The sequence below is a fragment of the Meleagris gallopavo genome, chromosome 1 (assembly GCF_905368555.1).
Source record: "Meleagris gallopavo chromosome 1, MGAL_WU_HG_1.1, whole genome shotgun sequence".
In the NCBI taxonomy this organism is placed as follows: Eukaryota; Metazoa; Chordata; class Aves; order Galliformes; family Phasianidae; genus Meleagris; species Meleagris gallopavo.
This window is the reverse complement of record NC_139404.1, coordinates 122,164,832-122,183,637: the sequence shown is the minus strand read 5'-3', so window position 1 is coordinate 122,183,637 and position 18,806 is coordinate 122,164,832. Positions and strand designations below refer to the sequence as shown.

The window sequence follows — 18,806 nt, the reverse complement described above, 5'->3', positions numbered from 1 at the left end:
TCTAATGGAGACATCTGAATAGACTACAAACCAAGAAAAGATGGGAAATCAGTGGCACAGAGAGAGCCCTTGAGAAAACTGCCAGAAAAAGAACAAATCACACACTTCTAGAGAAAATCTCATGAAGAAGTGAAAATATATTATTTCTATTTGTGAAGCATGACAACATTAATGCTAATCCAAGATCCCTGGACAGCCCTTACATGTTTGAGGACAGTAGCCAGGGCAGAGTGTTAGAGGTCCTTCCCACTCTGCCACCTTACTGCCATCTATCCCCAGCAGCTCCATCTGAAATTTGATGCTTAAAACCATTTTGCTGCCTAATAGATCCCAAAAGCAGGAACACTGAACTCAAATAAATCTGTTCTCTTACCTAATAGGGTGATTATGCTGTCTAAAAAGTGAGCAACGTAATATTGCACAGATTGTATTCAGGAATATGTAAAATCCCAGTCTCTTAAAATTATTTCAGACTTAGATATGCTCGCCGCTTCCTATTATAGTTTTATCATCTTAATTTTATTGTGAAGTATACTGTGAACCGGAGGATTAATAGTTCCACACAGGCCATCTGTCCTCACCCCACGTGAAACCACCATGGCAGCAGCTCTGCACCCCGAGCAGCCAGGCGGATGCATTCCCATCACTCAGCACCAACCAGAACCAACTAGCTGCTTCTCCTTACTGGTTATTTCTTCTGTGCTGGAAGCACTGCCTTCAGACCTCCCTACCCACCAGCCTGTTCTCCACTAGGGCAAATATGAACAGAGGGGGAAAAAAAACATACAATGTGTTCTTTCTGCCTCTGCTAGCAGAAAGCATTTAGGAACCCAGGAGGGATTAAAATGTGTGTTCACACAATGTTAATTACAGTGTAATATGCACAAGCATACCCTGAAACCAGTTTTATATGAGTGTTTACAATGGGAACAGCTGCATATTGGCCCAACTACACAGCGCAAACAAGGTCATTCAACTCTTTGCATCAGGGACACACAGCCGCTAGTTTGAACTGCAAGCATTCAAATCCATCTGTTCGCCAAGCTAAAAAGGATCCTGGAAAAGAGAAGACTGAAAGGGGATCTTATCAATGCTTATAGATACCTAAAGGGGAGGTGTCTTGAGGATGAAACCCGGCTGTTTTTTGTGGTGCTCAGCAACAGGACAAGGGTCAACAGGCACAAACTGGAACACGGGACGTTCCATCTGAACATGAGGAAAAACAATTTTACTGTAATGGTGAGAGAGCACTGAACACACTGCCCAAAAAGGTTGTGGATTTTTCTTCCCTAAAGATATTCAAAACCCAATTGGATACTTTCCTGTGTAACCTGCTGCAGGGAACCTCCTTTAGAAGGGAGTTGGACTAGGTGATCTTCAGACGTCTCTTCCAACTCCTCCAATTCTGTGCTTTGCTACAGTTAATTAGGCTAGGTGCAATGACGGGTCATTATTGGCTCCAAGTTCTGTCCATCAAGAATAATATTTAAATAGTACTTGATGGCTGATCTTTCTATCAGGAATGCCAAGCCAGCTAATATTATTTTCTACCTTTTTCAGATTGTTGGAATGCTCCCATATCCTATTTTTCTTCTGCTTCTTGTCTCTCTATCTTTTGTATCTTGTGCCTAAGCAGTTTTGTTTCTCTATGCCCAGTCTCCCATTCACACTTCTATTGCCACTGGCTTTCATTCATCACATCCCTTATTCCTATAGTACCTCATAGTTTACCCAGATTCATGCACTTACATGACAAAGACTTGGGCTGCTATGCTAGTGAATGCTCATGAAGTAACTGTGGGATATAATTTGCTTTTTACTATCACTTATCATCTGCAGATCTTATGTACAGAATGCAGAAACACACTGTGCTCCACAGACACCTCACAACATTTTGAATGTCAGACTTAAGACTGAAGCTCCACAGCTACTGACAAGAGCTATAACAAGTTGGACTAAGATTCCCACACTCACACTATAAGACTGTCATCCATAATAGGTGTGGCAGTTCAGGGCCTTATTAATATGCAAAGTACTTAATTACAAAGCAAAGCAAGCAGTTCTATCACTTCACCAGTAAAGATCAGCTAAGAACCTCACTGAGAATCCTCATCTGAAATGTGAAGAGTACCCTTGCTGTTATAGTGCCATATGCAGATGTGCTTTCACAGATGTGCTTTCACAGATGTGGGCACATTGCATTAAGGTGTTACTGACCCTAGAAATTCATTACTGCTATACAGCTGGCAAATCATTGTTGAGTTATCCATTATTTAACATCCACGCTACATTCTTTATTCAATTTAAGTCACCTCATTCTTCTACATTAAAGAAAAAACGGGAACATCACACTGTGCATTATGTTTTTTTTTTTTTCCTACAGCAGCCATGAGGCACAGGCCATGCAGCTACAGGCAGGTATTAAACTGCTCCACTAGGACCTGCAAATGTGCACATTCTACATGAAGATGTTACATGGAATAGTATCATCTTCTGCCTTCACCTTCACATTCCACTTCACTTGTCATTGACTTACCTTGCACATGTTTAGGAGAAATGACTGTCAGCTCCCGTACTATTTACACAAGGATATAAAACTATTAGAGAGCATCTAAAGGAGGGATATAAGTATGGTGAACGGTGTGGAAGACAAGGTGTGTGAGGAGTGGCTGGGGCCTCAGGATGTGCAGAGATGCTGAGGAGAGGCCTGATGGCGGCTGCAGCTCCTCACAGGGAGCGGAGGGGCAGCGCTGAGCTCTGCTCTGTGTGACAGTGACAGGGCCAGAGGGAATGGCATGGAGCTGTGTCAGGGGAGGGGCAGCTGGGGGTCAGGGAAAGGGTCTGCACCACAGGGCGGTGGGCATGGAACGGGCTGCCCAGGGCAGTGGGCACGGCCCTGAATGCCAGAGTTCAAGGAGCGTCTGGACAGTGCTCTCAGACATAGGGTTTGATTTTGGATGTCCCTTTGTGGAACCAGAAGTTGGACTTGGTGATCCTGGTGAGTCCCTTCCAACTCAGGACATTCTGTTATTCTACATGTGCTCAAAATTCAGGTCTTCTGCAGCTCAGTGAGGAGTTCATGCGCACAGTATGTTCCCAGAGGGCATAATCACAGCCTGTAAACTATGCAAGAGGCTGCTTATCATAATTTGCCTAAAAATAAAGATAAAGATGTACTCTTCTTGTCACAGTCATACATAGAGGGAGAGCTCTTCGTTCATCAGTGCTCAGCATGTTCTGTCCATTTTAAGTCATAAAGTTAACCTGTTCTTTTGAACATGTAAACGTTTTATTCTAGCTTCTGCTTTAACTACAAGCCAGAAAGTTTCTTTCATCTCCACATGTCCCACTCCTGAAGTTGATTACCAGAAATTCAGGATCTTCAGATGGAAAAAAAAAAAAAAAAAAAAAAAAAAAAAAAAGGAGAGAGAAAGAAGTTTATCCCCATTTCCTTAGACAGGAAGGGTGCATGAATATGGCCTGATAGGAGAAAAAAAAAAAAACATCAACTGTGTGGTCCTCATAGGTTTTCTACTTCTGAATATGTACCAGGGTACAGCAAGCTCCTTCTCCTCAAAAGCATAATGAGTCATACATGTACTACAGTACAAGCCCTGAAGTTTTTCTTTCCCGTTTTGCAAAAAGAAAGAGGAATAAACAGCTTTGGGATAAAGCAAGGAATTGTAAGAAAGCTTAAACTATATGATCACATATAATACTACCAAAAAAGCAGTCACTTTCTTTTCTTCTTTGGATTTTCATTCTTTCCATTTTATGAGGAGCTGCTGCTCCTTAAAGGCGATGCACTGCAATTGCACAAACTGTTCCTACTCCACTCCTTTAAAGGTAGTTTGTTAAACAAACAAACAAACAAACAAGCTTGTTTAAAGTATATAACTTCAGTTCAAAGAAAGTGCTTTTGTTGTTGCAAGCAGAGTAGAAAGCATATGAAATGTCAGACATCCAGATGCACATCAAGCACTGTTAAGATTTAGTAGTGGGTATCAAGAACTTCCAGTGTTATAATAAAATAAAACGTTCAACAAAGAACAGCACAATTACATTTTAATACTATAGTCAGAATTATGATGAGAAAAAAAAAACTATGAAATTCCAAGATCTTGAATAATTATTGAAAAACTCAGGAACAGTAATGGTGAACTAAGTCAAAGCCTTCTCTTTAGAGCCTGACAGAAATTCAGCTCTGAGCTATGGTTAGAACATTAACTATAGTATCAGTTCCCAAAATACCACTCTTCATCAAGAGAGAATTTCCTCAGTCAAATTTAATTTTGTACTGTGGGAAGATAGAAGGCTGACTGCAGCTCCAGTTATACTATGATATGTATTTCTGGATCTGTCCATGTTTATAACATTGCACTTAAGAGCAGGGAAGCTCAAGCTACAACAGCTTGGATTTGGCCTGCTTAACTATTTGTCTGGATTATTTGCCATTTTTTTCAGCTGCTCTATTTTCTGAAAGCTTTGTGGTCTCATCCCGATGATGCAAATTAAGTACATCTGCTGCATGGCAAAGTGCAGACCCTCTCCATGTCAGTAGTGCACATCTGGCCAGGGCAGTGCACAGGAGTGCATGTGAGCGCTAGGACATGAAATAAGGGCTGCCTCAGCATCTGTCCCCATCCTTCAGCTAGACATGCAAGTGTAATGGGAGGATGGTTGGACCAGATGATCTTGTAGGACCCTTCCAACCTTGTGATTCTATGATTCTGTATGCCCATCTCATGACCAAAATGCTCTTCCCCACTGTATCATTAGGCATTTATCCATTGAGAAACATTTGCATTTTGTTACTGTCATGGAAACACTGCTGGTCATATATGAGAAAACTTCATAAAAGAATTTAAAAAGACAGAATATTAATTATCAGTCTCAAGCTGTGATGCTATTGTGGACTCCTGCTTGTTATGCGCTTACGAATACGACACACTCTGAGCTTGGTGCTGGGGAGTTTTCTGGAATTCAGATAGGAAATGACTTCATGAAATGCCTTTAGTAATAATACCAGTCTTAAATTCAGTGTGAAATTCTGATAAATAATAAGTCCTGCCTTTTCTTAAACATAAGCATCCAAAGGAATACACTGTGTAAAGAAAATTCAATAAAAACTTACTAGCCAGATGCATGTATACTGCCCTATCTATCTTGCCAACACATACACACACACAGATAAGCACCAGAGTACCAGAAAAATAGCTGCTTGTGAGAAATGAGCAACAAGCTTATTTCCAGAAATAACATTATTTTAAAAACTTAAGCAAAGCTGTTATTTCAGCTGTTTGTCTATAATCATCACCTGAAATTGACACTGAATTAACTCAAAGTTAATAAGATCTTTACCAAAACTAGGGTTTTTTTGTTGTTGTTGCTAGGGCTGCATACGTATACATATACATACCCAAATACATATATATATATGTTATACAAAGCACATTTGCAAATGTTTAAAGGAATAATATTTTTCTTACCATTCCCTCTTCCCCTTTGCAGTTTTAGTTGCTCTTGGCATCTATTGCTCTTTCACGTTTCAACTGTTTTTAAAGTTACAGCTACCTTGCATTACGGGTACAAGTGGGGTATACAAATACAGCAATAGCAGTAATGATAACAGTCTCTGCTTCAAGGAATATAATTCTAGACTCTTTTCATATCTGAATGGAGACACACTAATCCTGCTTTCCACGAAGCAAGCGGGTTCGGTGTCACATTAGCCTAGCATTATACTTGAGCTAAATTTCCTGTCTAAACATGACCAGTTCTCTCAGATATCAGCAGAGACACTGCAGCAGAGTCTGTCCTGTCTGTAAACACACCATCGGAGAGGAGCATACTTCAAGCACAGGAAAGGAAACAACAGCTGGACGCAGCTGAGCAGATGGAAGAGTACAGGAAAACAGTGAGGCTGGACCAGTCAGCATGAGAAGCAAAGCTTGCAGTGAAAAGATGAAAGTTGTGTTTTATTTATCATGTGCCTAGCCAACACCATCTACCATTGCTTTCCTGTTCCTCTCAAAACTGGATGATTGTTGTCATTACATTTTCTGTGCTAACACAAAATCAGTTTCAGGAGGTTGCCGAGAACCCAGAAAGTGGCAATCTTCAACGACTTCCAACCCCACTTCTTAAAAACCTTTGATAGTCTCTGATTATAAAAAGATAAAACTTGTGAGCAGGAATATATCTTTTACTAAATCGTATTTTCTGAATAGCTATTTCATTTAATGACCCACCTTTCACACTGATGAAGGTATGAAAGCGCGCATAAATATATATACTCACATAAATGGAGAACACTCCTAAACTCTTTTTTCATTCTGTCTTCAGAAAAAAAACAACACACGGTCACCAGTAGGGAGATGCAACTTTGGAAGGAAGAGAAGCAGTAAGGAGGTTTCAGTGACAAAAGGAAGAAGCAGCACCACAGGGTCCACAGGAGACAGCACTCCAGAAGGGAACCTGCTCAACCTCCTGGCAAGGTTTTGGAGCCAGTGGTCTCTGCACTTGAACACTTGCTGAGCGACCTGCCTGTCCCACCACACATCCCTAACCTCAAGGCTCTCACCTCAGAGGTCAGGAAGACAACACAGCAACGAGCTGTAACCCTACAGGAAATAATCGATCATTATCTTTATTGTAAAACACGAACTTGAAATGATTCAAACACCTATTTGCATTGCATGTTTGTGTCCATATTAAAAATGCTTTTAAGTTAAATTTGGAAAGAGGAGGAAGGAATTTTACCCTAATGCAACATTTCAGGTGAAAATTTACTTCAGTAGTGAGCTGTTTAGACTGATTAATCTACATGCCAGTTTAATAAATACATAGCTCTTGAGATACGCTCTTACATCACTTTCCCAAACATGCTTATTAAACCATTTTTGTGGGCTCAGCATGTGAATGAATTCACAAATCAACTTATTAACAGATGACCAGTAGCCAGAGGAAAAGTAGTCTTAGAAGAGCTGCTTAGACATTCAGGAATAGCCTCTGTGCCCTTGCCAGGTGCAAGAGAAACAAGAAAACTGGGAACAGTGTTATTTACTAATAACAGAGTTGACTGTTCGCCATCCAGCCTCAACCTTTCAGATTTCAGCAGGGAAACTCATTTCCATTCAAATTCTGGAGAAGGCGATCACACCCCAAGGCTTAACTGAGAAGTAATATTATCAGGTTTCCAGGTAGCTCTCATACAGTGTAAAACCCAGAGCAGTCTGAGTATTTGTGATGCAAAGTGGCAAAGGGCTTCAGAAGCTCAGATGTCTTCAGGGCTTAATCTTACCCCCTCTCTTTCCACATTTGTTCTAATAAAAGATTGGTTTTCCTTGTCTGCTTGCTTATGACACATGCTTGATCTAGGGAAGAAATAAAAGGCAGCATGGGAAATTTTGTTCTCTCTTTCCTGCACTTAGTTATCAGAGAAAAAGGCAAAGAAGTGTTTCAGCCTTTCAAGTCAGCACGCACGTCCTGTGCACTCAGAACAACATTCCCTCAGCAGAGGCATGTGGAGTTAGATAACATCAATTTATGTTAAATAGTCCTTAAATAGAAGGAGAAACACATACAGCGCTGTTTTTAGATATACTGGATAATGCTTTTACATAGTCTGGTTTTGCATTTTTGTTTTTTTTTTTTGTCAGCGCGTGGGAGATACGCTATCTCATGTTTTAATGGATGTGGTCATTTTCTCTCTGTGGCCAAGTTTACAGATACTTGCAGGTTCTATTCCCACATTTGGGGACTCTAAATTTCCTGTAAGACCTTTGGGTCAGCAAGAATCTGCCAAACTCCATTCCACCAGTGAGCCTTCAGAAACCTGACGTAATTGCAGCTAGACAGAGCGCAGTACGGTTTGGGTCACTCCACAGAAATTTATCAAGCAGAAGCCTGGGACTTCATAGCCATTGCAGTGATCCAAGAAGAAAGCGCAAACAGAGTACACACACTGTACCATAGTGATGTGGTCTGATGGCAACAGCCTTCCTGGCTTAACCCACTTCCAATTTACAGGGGTCTGTAGGGAGGAAGGGGGCAAACTCTTTAGCAGGGTCTGTTGTGAAGGGAAACTGTTTCAAATTAAAAGAGAGATGTAGACTGGATATCAGGGAGAAGATTTTCATGATAAGGAGCACTGGAACAGGTTAAGAAGAAGTAGGCAGTAGATGTTCCAAGCATCTCTGGAGATTAACTAGCCACTAAACAGCTATCAACCTGGATCAATCCACTGTTGTAGCCAGCATATTTTCTATCTGCCCCTCTACCAGTCATTTAGAGTGTTGTAAGTTTGACAAGTTGATGAATAATGAATAAAAGGCAACGTACAGAAAACTGTTTATGCTTAAGAGCACCATCACTGTACTTAGATATAACGAGTCTAATTTTAACACTGTTTTGGTGTCATTTTGTTGTTTGGTTTGTTTGTTTGTTTGTTAAGTTTGCAGTATAAAACAGCTCAAAATTCTTCCCCACTGTACACCACCACAGCACTGCGAACCTCTGGCCTTAATTTCTAAGAGTAGGCATTCAAGCCTAGATCTGATGATACAAGCTGCAATTACATGCTCAGCAATTTAACAGTAAAACCAATGACATAAAAACATTACTAAATACCTCAGAATGTATATAAATTGAAGAATATTTTATGAAACTTTACAGCCTTTCTTATAAAGCACTCCACGTGCACAACAGATTAATTAAATGCTGCACCCAACTCATTTACTTCCCCCTTTAGAAGCACCTACACAAACACTGCTGTTGCAGTTTGCAACACTTCTGCAAATACAGAAAAGAAGAACAGTGCACTCAGCAAATCTTTCTCTTTTTACTGCATCCAGTTTAAAAGAGTAAGGAAAATACAGTGGCTAAAGCTATAAATACATTTGCTTAATGTGAAGAATCTGCTGTTTTCCTGTGTGTGATGAAATTCAAGCAAGAAGCAAAAGGAAAAGAAATAACAAAGTTACTGAAGTGGGAAAAACGTTCTTCAGAAGAATATCCATTTTCATCTTAAAAAAAAAAAAATATACAGCTGCCTATGTTTTGCTCTAACAAGCAAAAGAAGTTCTCTTAGTGCAAGACTTGTACTATTTGCTTTGAAAATAACTCGCTATTGTTCTATAAACTGACAACAAACTACACTAAGAACTTAATTTTTAAATTGCGAATCATCTCAAGTAGAGACCGAATCATAATTTTGATCTGAAGTATCACACCAATATACTCAAATTGTTACGTTATAAGGAAATTCAGTGCAACAGAATTTTCAAGAAAAGGCTTACAGAACTCCAAAAATAAATTGAGGTAATAGAAATAAAAAATAAAAAAATAAAAAAAGCAATACTGGAGAGAATAGAGGAAAACTTTTGAAGTCAATCAAGTATTACATCAGGTTTGGAATCTATCCTACAAGTACTAAACTTTCTTGAAAAGCTAGTGTTTATCAACCCAATCTTAGGCTGCAGAGTAATACTGTGTGTAAAAATCAAACATTCCTGTATAACACTGACCAAGGAAATAGCTTATGCTTATTAAAATAACTTTTTTTGATGCAGTGACCTTCTCAATGATCATGACCAGCTTTTCATTCAGCGACACATGTAATCTAAGCAGGCCCAGTATTACTACTACTGCAATTCTGTTGCTAATTACCAGAGAATTGAATTTTGGTATCAGATACGCTGGACACAACATAGTTTTCTTTTTGTTCTTGTTTTACAGATCAAAACTTCACTATGAGTATTACTGCTTAAAGATCAGAAAACATTACATTCAATTTAATCACCTTCCTGCCAAGTATCTGACTGTAAAGTTAAATGGTAGTAGCCGGCACTATAAACTCAGGCAGACAAAACATCTATAGCAACACAAACAAGACCCCTTGTATGATATGGTGTTCAGAATGGTACTTCAAGATGTAAGAAGACATTCTGATCATTTGGACCTTACACCCACATTCAGAAGTCTTTGGTATTTTAGCAACCTTCCCTTCAGCATTTAAACCAAAAAGCTGATAAGGTACAGAGGTCTTCTTCTCCTGTAACAGCAGCACTGGGAATGAGGAAAAAACTCATCATACACATCACTCCTTGCATTACTAGGTCTTTCACTACTTCACTTATGCCTTTCTGCTGGTTTTAGTCTGACGATTTGAGAGCACCCTCAAGCACTGCTGACTTTCAAAATGCATGAATTGGCTAACCTGGAAACATCACTCAAATGGAAGATTACAATAGTTATAAAGCTAAAAACTGCACTGACGAGAAAGAGTAAGGGTAATTATTTGGTATAACAATTTGAAATTATCAAGCCATTACCTAGCAGCAAGATTAACGTTACATAAAAACAATCCTTCAGGGCAGACTAACAATAAGCCAGTTTGGACACCCTGGTTTTCCTTTTATTGTTTCACTCTACTATACTCATCACCTCTTGCTCATGTCTTACCATCAGTCATTTCTCATCAGCCACTTTCTACTTTCTACATCACCTCACAGAACTGCTAACAATCTGCCCATCCTCTGAAGCCATTCAATTTTATACACAGCCAGCTTGGAGTGACAGAAAACACATTCTGCAAGTGCCTACGTATATCCTGAAAACTTTTGCTAACAGCCAGTCACCATTCCCTGAGAAGGATGTGCTAATGCATACACTGAAATGAACACTTTCAGAATTTCTTTAGAGAATCATCTCAAGGGCTCCTTGAGTTTTCATGAGGAATACAAATAACCTTCTACTTCCTCCAACAATAGCTTTAAATGCACAGTTGCTTTCAGGTGAGGTTCTCTGGCCAAGGGCATAAAAATTCTTTGCACTTTTATGGATGTTCTAATCACAAGAGCATGAGCTTTGTCCTGGAAATATAACATAACCTCATGGATTACGTTATCTAAATTACAAATTCTTTTTACCTCACTTGTTTGGAGAGTATCCCAGTTAAGGTCTAACATGTACATTACAGTTTCTGCCCACCTGGGGTTACATTTATAACAGCAGATTTGCACCTAAGTAAGTGCATCCCCATCCTATATTGTCATATCTTCTGGCCAATGGACACTTTGTCATATGGCAGTAAACTGAGGCTTTTTTCCCTCAAGCTCCTGTGTTTTCAAGATCAACTCTTGACTTATTACGTGGAAATCTAAAAGTTACATTTTATTTTGCCTCCAAAAGTAGGGTTTGAGCACTTACGAGCTGTGCAGAACAGTCTGGAAATATGTGAATGTTTAGGAAAAAAAAAAAAAGATCAAAAGAATCAGCAAATGTATATTTTTAAAATCTCTATATTCCTCAATCCATTTAATGATTTCTGAGTGGTCCAGATTAAAAAATGTGATTGTAGAGAAAGGAATTTTACAGAAATTTAAAACAAAGAGGTATGGCAAACAACAAGAAGGATGTCAATATATGCACAACTTTTCTCTTGCCAAACTGTGAGCTGTGCTACCCTCATCCGCAGGGCTTTTGATCTGTAGGGAATCTAGCTAAGACTTTTCCCAAGTTTACTACCAAGTGAACTTGTGCACCTTGTGGATAGGCTCCCAAATATTGAGGGAAGAGGTGGCTGCAGGGCTTCTGGTATAGCTGTATTTGCATGGGACAGTTGTAAGATGTTGCATCTGCAAATGGATATTTATGTATCAGATGAGTTTTACCATGAAAATTAAAACCATGTAGAAGTACAAGAGAGCCACAGGTTGTGCATTTTTAACATACACCTAGACATACACACCACTGCAATACTGATACTTGGAAAAAAAAATCACAAGGAATTAAGCATTTATTTATCAGACACTGATTATGCATATGTCTGTGTGCAAATACATCCTTATTCACGCCACACTACGTACAACATTACTTAGCTAATGTCGTAGCTGCTGCAGTACTGAGATTTATAGTCTCTTTTGCAAAGTCCAGATTTATATCAGTAGATTCTTAAGAAAAAAAAAAAGTACAGGAGCCCATGATTAGTTCAGTGTGTTGCAGACCATTACAAACAGAAGAAAGAAGAGAAAGCTAAATGCAAAACACAAGTTCTGCCTCTTTCGTTCCGCACCACGCTATAGCTTGTAAGCACCGCTGACTGCAGGACCTTCAGATCAGTTTAGGTGTTTCACTGTTTTGTCAGGGATTAACCCATGAACTGCAGTTTGGTGTAGATGCGTTTGAAGAAAATAAGACAACTCACACTGTTAAAAACCCAAGCAATCTAATAATGCATATACACACATGAAATAATAAATATATATTCTCTGAATAAGCTTTTTCAAGGTTGAGAGCTGCAGACTTAGGTCAAGTTAATCTGAAATCTACTTCAGTGTATACATTCAACTGTTAAATGTTATGATCTGTTCTACCTTTTTGAGATGATGGGCGAATTCTCTTTGAATAATACGTCTTACACAAATGTGGTTCTCAGCTTCTCTGAAGTCCATGGTCAGGTTAACTCTTTCCATAAAGCACCTAAAAGTAAAGTCATTGTGGATAACATTGGACTAAATATAGTCGAAATGTGTAGAACTTCACTACTTAAAAGAAATTCTGAAAAAAAAAAAAAAAAACAATTTAAACATGGTATGTCATAATCTTCCAACCTACTGTTTCTTCCACAGTATTCTACATGCTCCTTTCAGGAATACTAAACAAACAAACAAACAAACAACAAAAGAAGCCTTACAAAAACCTCTGGGTAACTGCAAAATAGATTCACTGTGGAGTTATTTTGGATTGACCCTAGCATCACATTTCCTTCTGACATTCTGTAGTCCACTGCATTTAATCACAACCAATGTTTATGTTGTATAACTTTGATATGTATCAGATACTATGTCACAGTTGTGACATTTCAATCAGCATAGTCTGTTTCCATCTCTTCTTGCAATAACAATTCTTTCATCCAAAGCAGTATTAAATAAGATTATAAGACAGCAGATGGCATCACTTTGTTATTTTAAACTGTTGTACACTGACCATTTACTGTAAAGAATAATCCATTTTCAAAGATTTATAAACAGAGCTCTATAGACAGCACAGACAAGGGACATACCAGAAATTAAAATGTCACCATTTTATCACAGAATGGGTTGGAAGGGACATCAAAGCCCACCCAGCCCCCACGCCCGCCATGGGAAGGGCTGCCCCCCACCAGCTCAAGCTGCCCAGGGCCCCATCCAACCTGGCCTTGACCACTTCCAGGGATGGGGCACCACAGCTTCTCTGGGCAGCTGTGCCAAGGCCTCACCCTCAACCTCTGAGTAAAGGATTTCTTGTAACATCTAACCTAAATCTCCTCTCTTTTTAAAACCCTTGTTCTACCACTGAACACACTGACAAAGACTTCCTCCCCATCTTTCCTTTAGGCCCCATTATGCACTGGAAGATCACTATAGGGCCTCCTCAGAGCCTTCTCTTCTCCAGGCTGAGCAATTCCATTGCTCCTATCTGCTTGCTTTGATCTGTCATTAGTTTCATGCAGGCATCTTAAAGCAGCCACTGTTCACCACAGCTGTGGCTGCCTTTCTTCCATTCCCTAGGTACTTCCAAGCCCCTCAGCCAGCCTCCTGCACACCGTCAGCTAAAGCCACTCAAATCTTCAAGAGATCACAAAGCATAAGGCTAGCTTTAGGTAATATGGCAGATGTGATCTCAGCTTAGCAGTAATGTGTAGACTCCCTTCCTCATCTGTTCCCACTGGGATTGCTACTAAAGCCATATCACTCTGTAGGGCACAAAACATCAGTAGGAGAGAGCTGCCCATTCAATGAAGTGGAACTCGACAAAGATGGCAAATGTGCCTGTTCAGCATCACATGAAACAGCCCTCATGAAAACAGAGTTAAGTCTAACCAGATCTGCTATTCAACCACCATTTGATAATTTCTCTCCAAACGTTTTTTATGTACTTCTTAGAACGATGTGAAAAATAGGCATAGAGAAATTTCCTTTGTGTTTTCAAATGATATAAAGATTTGAAAAGGCAAACCATAAAAACAAAGGCATCTGTGCAAGACTCCAACCGCTGTACAGAAAAATGGGAATTCAAAGGAGGCAATGTACTAAGTTATTTTTCCTATTACTTTTCAGCAGAATAACAAAAACATTATGTTCTACTCAGGGCATTCAGAAAGTGGCTGTCACTGCCGTTTGTAGGTGTAGGTGTTACACTCAGAATACATGATCCAAGCAGTGTATTTTTCCACATGCTGTTCTGCTAAGAACAAATGCAAGCAGGGTCTTGATCTTGAGATGCCATTAGGAAGCATTTGAATGGTCTCAGCACCCAAACATCTAAATGTGTATGTTCCAAGACTGCAGGTAGTCTGTGGTGCAAATATTGCCCAGAGGTGGCTCTGCACTGGCTGATCCTTGGTGACAGTGCTCACTGATCCCTCTGCCCCACACACTGCTCTGTGGAAGAGTCCCTGATGGCTTTGTTGCAACAGCGACAGGCGTGGGAGATGGGGAAAGGACAATACAGAGGAGAAAAGGAGCAAGCCAGAGCACTGGAGAAAACGCTCTTCGTTGCCCACAAGTTCAGCTTTTCTTTACCCACTTCCAAACCCCTTCCCTGGACTTGCCTTTTAAAAAGCTATTGAAAGAGCCATGCTGTTTGTACTCTATGAACTCAGAGATGGCAGCCTTACAGAATGTTCTGCAATTCTTTGCAGGGTTGCTGGCAGTTTATCCTCATTCAGTGGGTAAGTGCAAGTACCCACCAGCATGTGTGCTTAGTATTGAGCGTGCATGTAATGGCAGCCAGGAGTTTGACCTGAATATCTTCTGCCTGAAGGATGGGAATTTCAGGAAGAAATGAATTCGCAAAACCAATAAGGCTAAGTAACTCATGAAGAAGCTATAAATCTATTTCTTCAGAAAGAAAAAAAAAGTCAACAGGGACTACTGAAAACCAACATTAGAACAAACAAATAGGTTTGACTCTAACATCCACTTTCTCCCTCAGTGTTCAAATCAGCACGTTAGCAGTATACTACCAAAGCATTCATCCTTTTTCAGGCAGAAAATATGCTTTTTCAGCCACTCTGAGCATGTCATTGTACTTCTGAAAAAAAAAAAAAACAAAAACCAGAGCTCTGGAGAGCTGTGACAAGCAGAGGCAGGAGGCAAGAAATAAATACAAGAAAGTACAGAACAGTCCTCAAATCTTTTGTCTTTTTATGGAAGTCACCTTCTAAAGAGTTGGCACTGTGGGCTTTAGACAATGCCCTTTATTTTTCTTTTATTTTTTTTCCAAGGGTTAATTTCCCCTCCTCAACCTGGCAGTAATATAAATTGAATGTCATTTTTTCTCAATAATAAAATGAATCATAAATACATACCTAAGAATAAGATGAATCAAAACCAGAAACACCATTACTACTGGTGTCATGATAATTGATATTCATATTCATTGCAGCCATATGCTTTTTTCTCAGACTGCTTTGAAATACCTACTAATCCACAAGGTAGACAACTGGAGGTCACTAAAGAGTCTGTAATGTTATCCATAGTGAATATCACTATTGTAATGACAAAAAAATCATCTGACACAGCTGCCTACGTTAAGAGAGGTCAGCCTCAAGTGCTCTTGCCCTTTCTTATCTTTAAGTTGCAGCTTAACAAGGCACTCGATACGAACCCAGGAACTAAAAAATGCAAGGTACTCAGTAAATAACTCAGGTGGTCTGTGCTCAGTGTCAGAAATGATGTGGGGTAGGCTTCAAATTTTAGGTAAGTCTAAACGTTCACACAGGGCTCTAGCAGGGCTTTGTAAAGCAGAAGCAAGCAGGTTGCCTAATCCCTAGTTCCACCAGTGCTTACACTAACTCAGCCAGTTTTATGTGCCTATCTGGCCTCCAGATAGATGTAAATTGAAGCCCCTTAGACTTTCTAAATTCTTTTGGTCAGTTTCAGATTATACTTTCATAACAAGAAAGATTTTTCTAAACCACTCTGACCAACTGGATGGATTTTGAGGAAATTAAATCTTACAATCACACTACATACTGTAATCCTTACACAGAGAAAAACATCATTCTAAAATAACAGGGAAAGTTGCATAGACAAAGCAACATTATTTCAGACTCAATTACAGCCAATTTTTGAGCTAACCTATATACACAAAGCGTTACACTCTCCCCAGCTTACTTCTTACAGGAATAAACAGGTCTCCAGAACTCCACTCATTTTGACAACAAACCCATACAGGATTCACTGGCCTACCTGCACCTTCAAATTTTTTTTCTTCCCAAATCTTCCTTCCCCCTCTTCTGAACTTGCTTTCCCTGATAGATACAGATTTTAAGCGAGCGGTGAGAACGCTTGGTCTCTGAAGACAATAATAAAGAACTTACACTTTTATCCCAACCTCAGCTGTCCTCGTTGGTTTGCAGATACTCGTGCAGCAGTTGCCAATGGATGGTTATCTCCTTGCTTCCTGCTATAGGGCACAACTCTGAAAGCCCGAAGAACTACCTCCTCCTGTCTTTCACAGTGCTTTTAAACTGATGGTGGGAGGGGCAGAACGTCTCCCTATCTCATTGTGTTAGGAAAGCTAAAATTCCCATTGAAAGTGACTCACCAACATTAATCATATATACACCAGATTGAAAAGCTCTCAGAACATGAAGACTGAATCTCATTCTCAGTTAAGCAAATTAGAAGCAAATTGCTCAGCACTATCACATTATCTTAACTGCCATATCTGTACAATTTTGCACAATGGAGCTGATGAATACAAATTTACTGTTTCTAGCATTGAACTCCTAGAGAGAGGTGCTTCTGAATCTTTCAGAAGAGCAGTGAGTAACATGCAGCTTCCATTATTCTAAAACAGATAAACAGCACTGTAAAGATTTTTCTCTACAAGATACTTGCTTCATTTACCACCTGTTTTATGCATTAGAATAAACATCCTTATTGACTAACCAAGCAGATGAATACCAGAATCTTCAGTAAACAAGTTACACTGCAGCTTGAAATACTGCAGTTTGTTTGCTCCTCACTGAGAATAGCATGTACTCTATTTTTCATTCCATAACACTACATCCGAGTACAAAAATGGAGAGGGGACTGTGTAGATTCACGGCTATTCCTAGAGCTAAATGCTGGGGCAAGGGGATTGAAGAAGAGAAAAATAAAATGATTTTACTATCATTTCTTGAAATGTATATTGAGAAAAAAAGCAAAACAAACAGCAACACTCAATAAGTCATATTTGGGAACATGTACACTCTGCTGAATCTACAAAGCAGGGAATTTTCCCGTTTGTAGTATGAATGCAGCACAGACTTTTGCCTCTCTGCTGTTTTTGATGATGTTTTTAATTTCTCCTGATATCAGCTATCCAGCTCCCATTGGACAATACTCACAATTACATATGAAGCATATTCCATTAGCTGTAAAAACAGTGTAGTTACAAAAAGTGAACAATTCTTTTGCATTTCAGGGCAGTATTCCAATGCACAGCAACTAGATTATGATCTGTCATGTTCCTGTAAATTAGGATAAGTCAAATGTTGCTCAAACTAGCTCAAATCTTGGCATCAAAGAAACCAAGTTCTCAACACAGTACAGTGCTTGAGCTCTTGCCTAGTTAATGATTTCTATTGACATTTAATTACAGCATGTTTCCTGAAGTTAAGGCACAGCTTCACCATAAGTGGGGCTACTCTGAGTAAGAGACTTACGAATAACGCTCATCTGACAAATAGCTTTAGAATCATAGAATAACCGAGTTTGGAAAAGATGTCCAAGATCATCCAGACCAACCGTCCACCATTTTGATATGTAGCAATGTTTAATACACAGAAGTAGCCACAGATGTAAACTTAGCTCCTCAGTAAAAGGATACACAGCCCCAAAATTATAACTACCACTACAAAAGAAAAAAATACTTAAGTGTATCCTGCATATATTTTGCAAACATAACATCAGACTAGTCAAATTTCCTTTCTTCCTTGTGTTTGCTATACTTTCTACATCTATACATCTTATTGTAAAATGTGAGAACATTACAATATGAGAATAATTACTATACATTTCTATATCTCTAGGAAAAAAAAAAGTCTGTGTGACTTCAAAACATCAGTCTGTTCTTGATCCTTATTCAACAAAATAGCTTGCTGCTGTAGAGACACAGCACGAACATCTTCTGGTGATCCCCCTCCCAAATGTTAACAGGAACACTCCAGGAATGAGCAAAATGATAATCTTGCTCTCTGAGGCAGATGACATGGAGTATGGATTCTTATATACATATTCTGCCTCAGAACTGGACTACAAACATTCACTTTGTGAAGCTCTTTGAGGTGTGTTACTGATGAGCCTCTATCCTCTGGGGAAAAAAAAAAAAAAAAATAGTGTCTTGAGCTGGTTATCCTAAAATTGAGGTACCCAAACCCATTGCTCATTGCTGAGAAAGCTGCGTATTGTTCAAGAAAATGGTAATCCAGAAAGCTCAGTTCCTAAAATGACCATAGTGTCACATTTCCATGGCCCCAGTGAAGTCAGTAGATCCAAATAAATGAGCTGTTAAAAAAAATAAATACATTAAAAAAACAAAAACAAAAACAACCAAATAAACAAACAAAAAAAAACAAGTAGAAGCTATCCAGAAGATATACAGCACCCCAAAAAAGAGAGCAGCACCCTTGACTAATGCAAGCTCACATCAGCCGTTCAGCAAACATTAGCAGGTGCAGTACCATGTTCATTTGTTCTATCTTCACACTTCATTTATCAGAAAGCTTTTTTTACTAACATCCTCACCGGCAATAGGGCTTGATGGAA

At 39.3% G+C, this 18,806-nt stretch overlaps 1 protein-coding gene across 4 annotated transcripts in view; it reads right to left on the bottom strand.

The window, feature by feature from the left end:
* The window catches only part of ARHGAP6 (Rho GTPase activating protein 6), a 303,023-nt gene that overhangs the window by 99,084 nt on the left and 185,133 nt on the right, over window positions 1-18,806 (bottom strand). The window contains exon 2 of one of the 4 annotated variants that reach the window (XM_085212268.1): window positions 12,378-12,483. The exons of the other annotated variants lie outside the window; for them this stretch is intronic. Coding sequence (XP_085068394.1) covers window positions 12,378-12,476 — 99 coding nt within the window. The 5' untranslated portion in view covers window positions 12,477-12,483. The remainder of the gene's footprint in view (window positions 1-12,377; window positions 12,484-18,806) is intronic. 4 annotated transcript variants of the gene reach the window in all.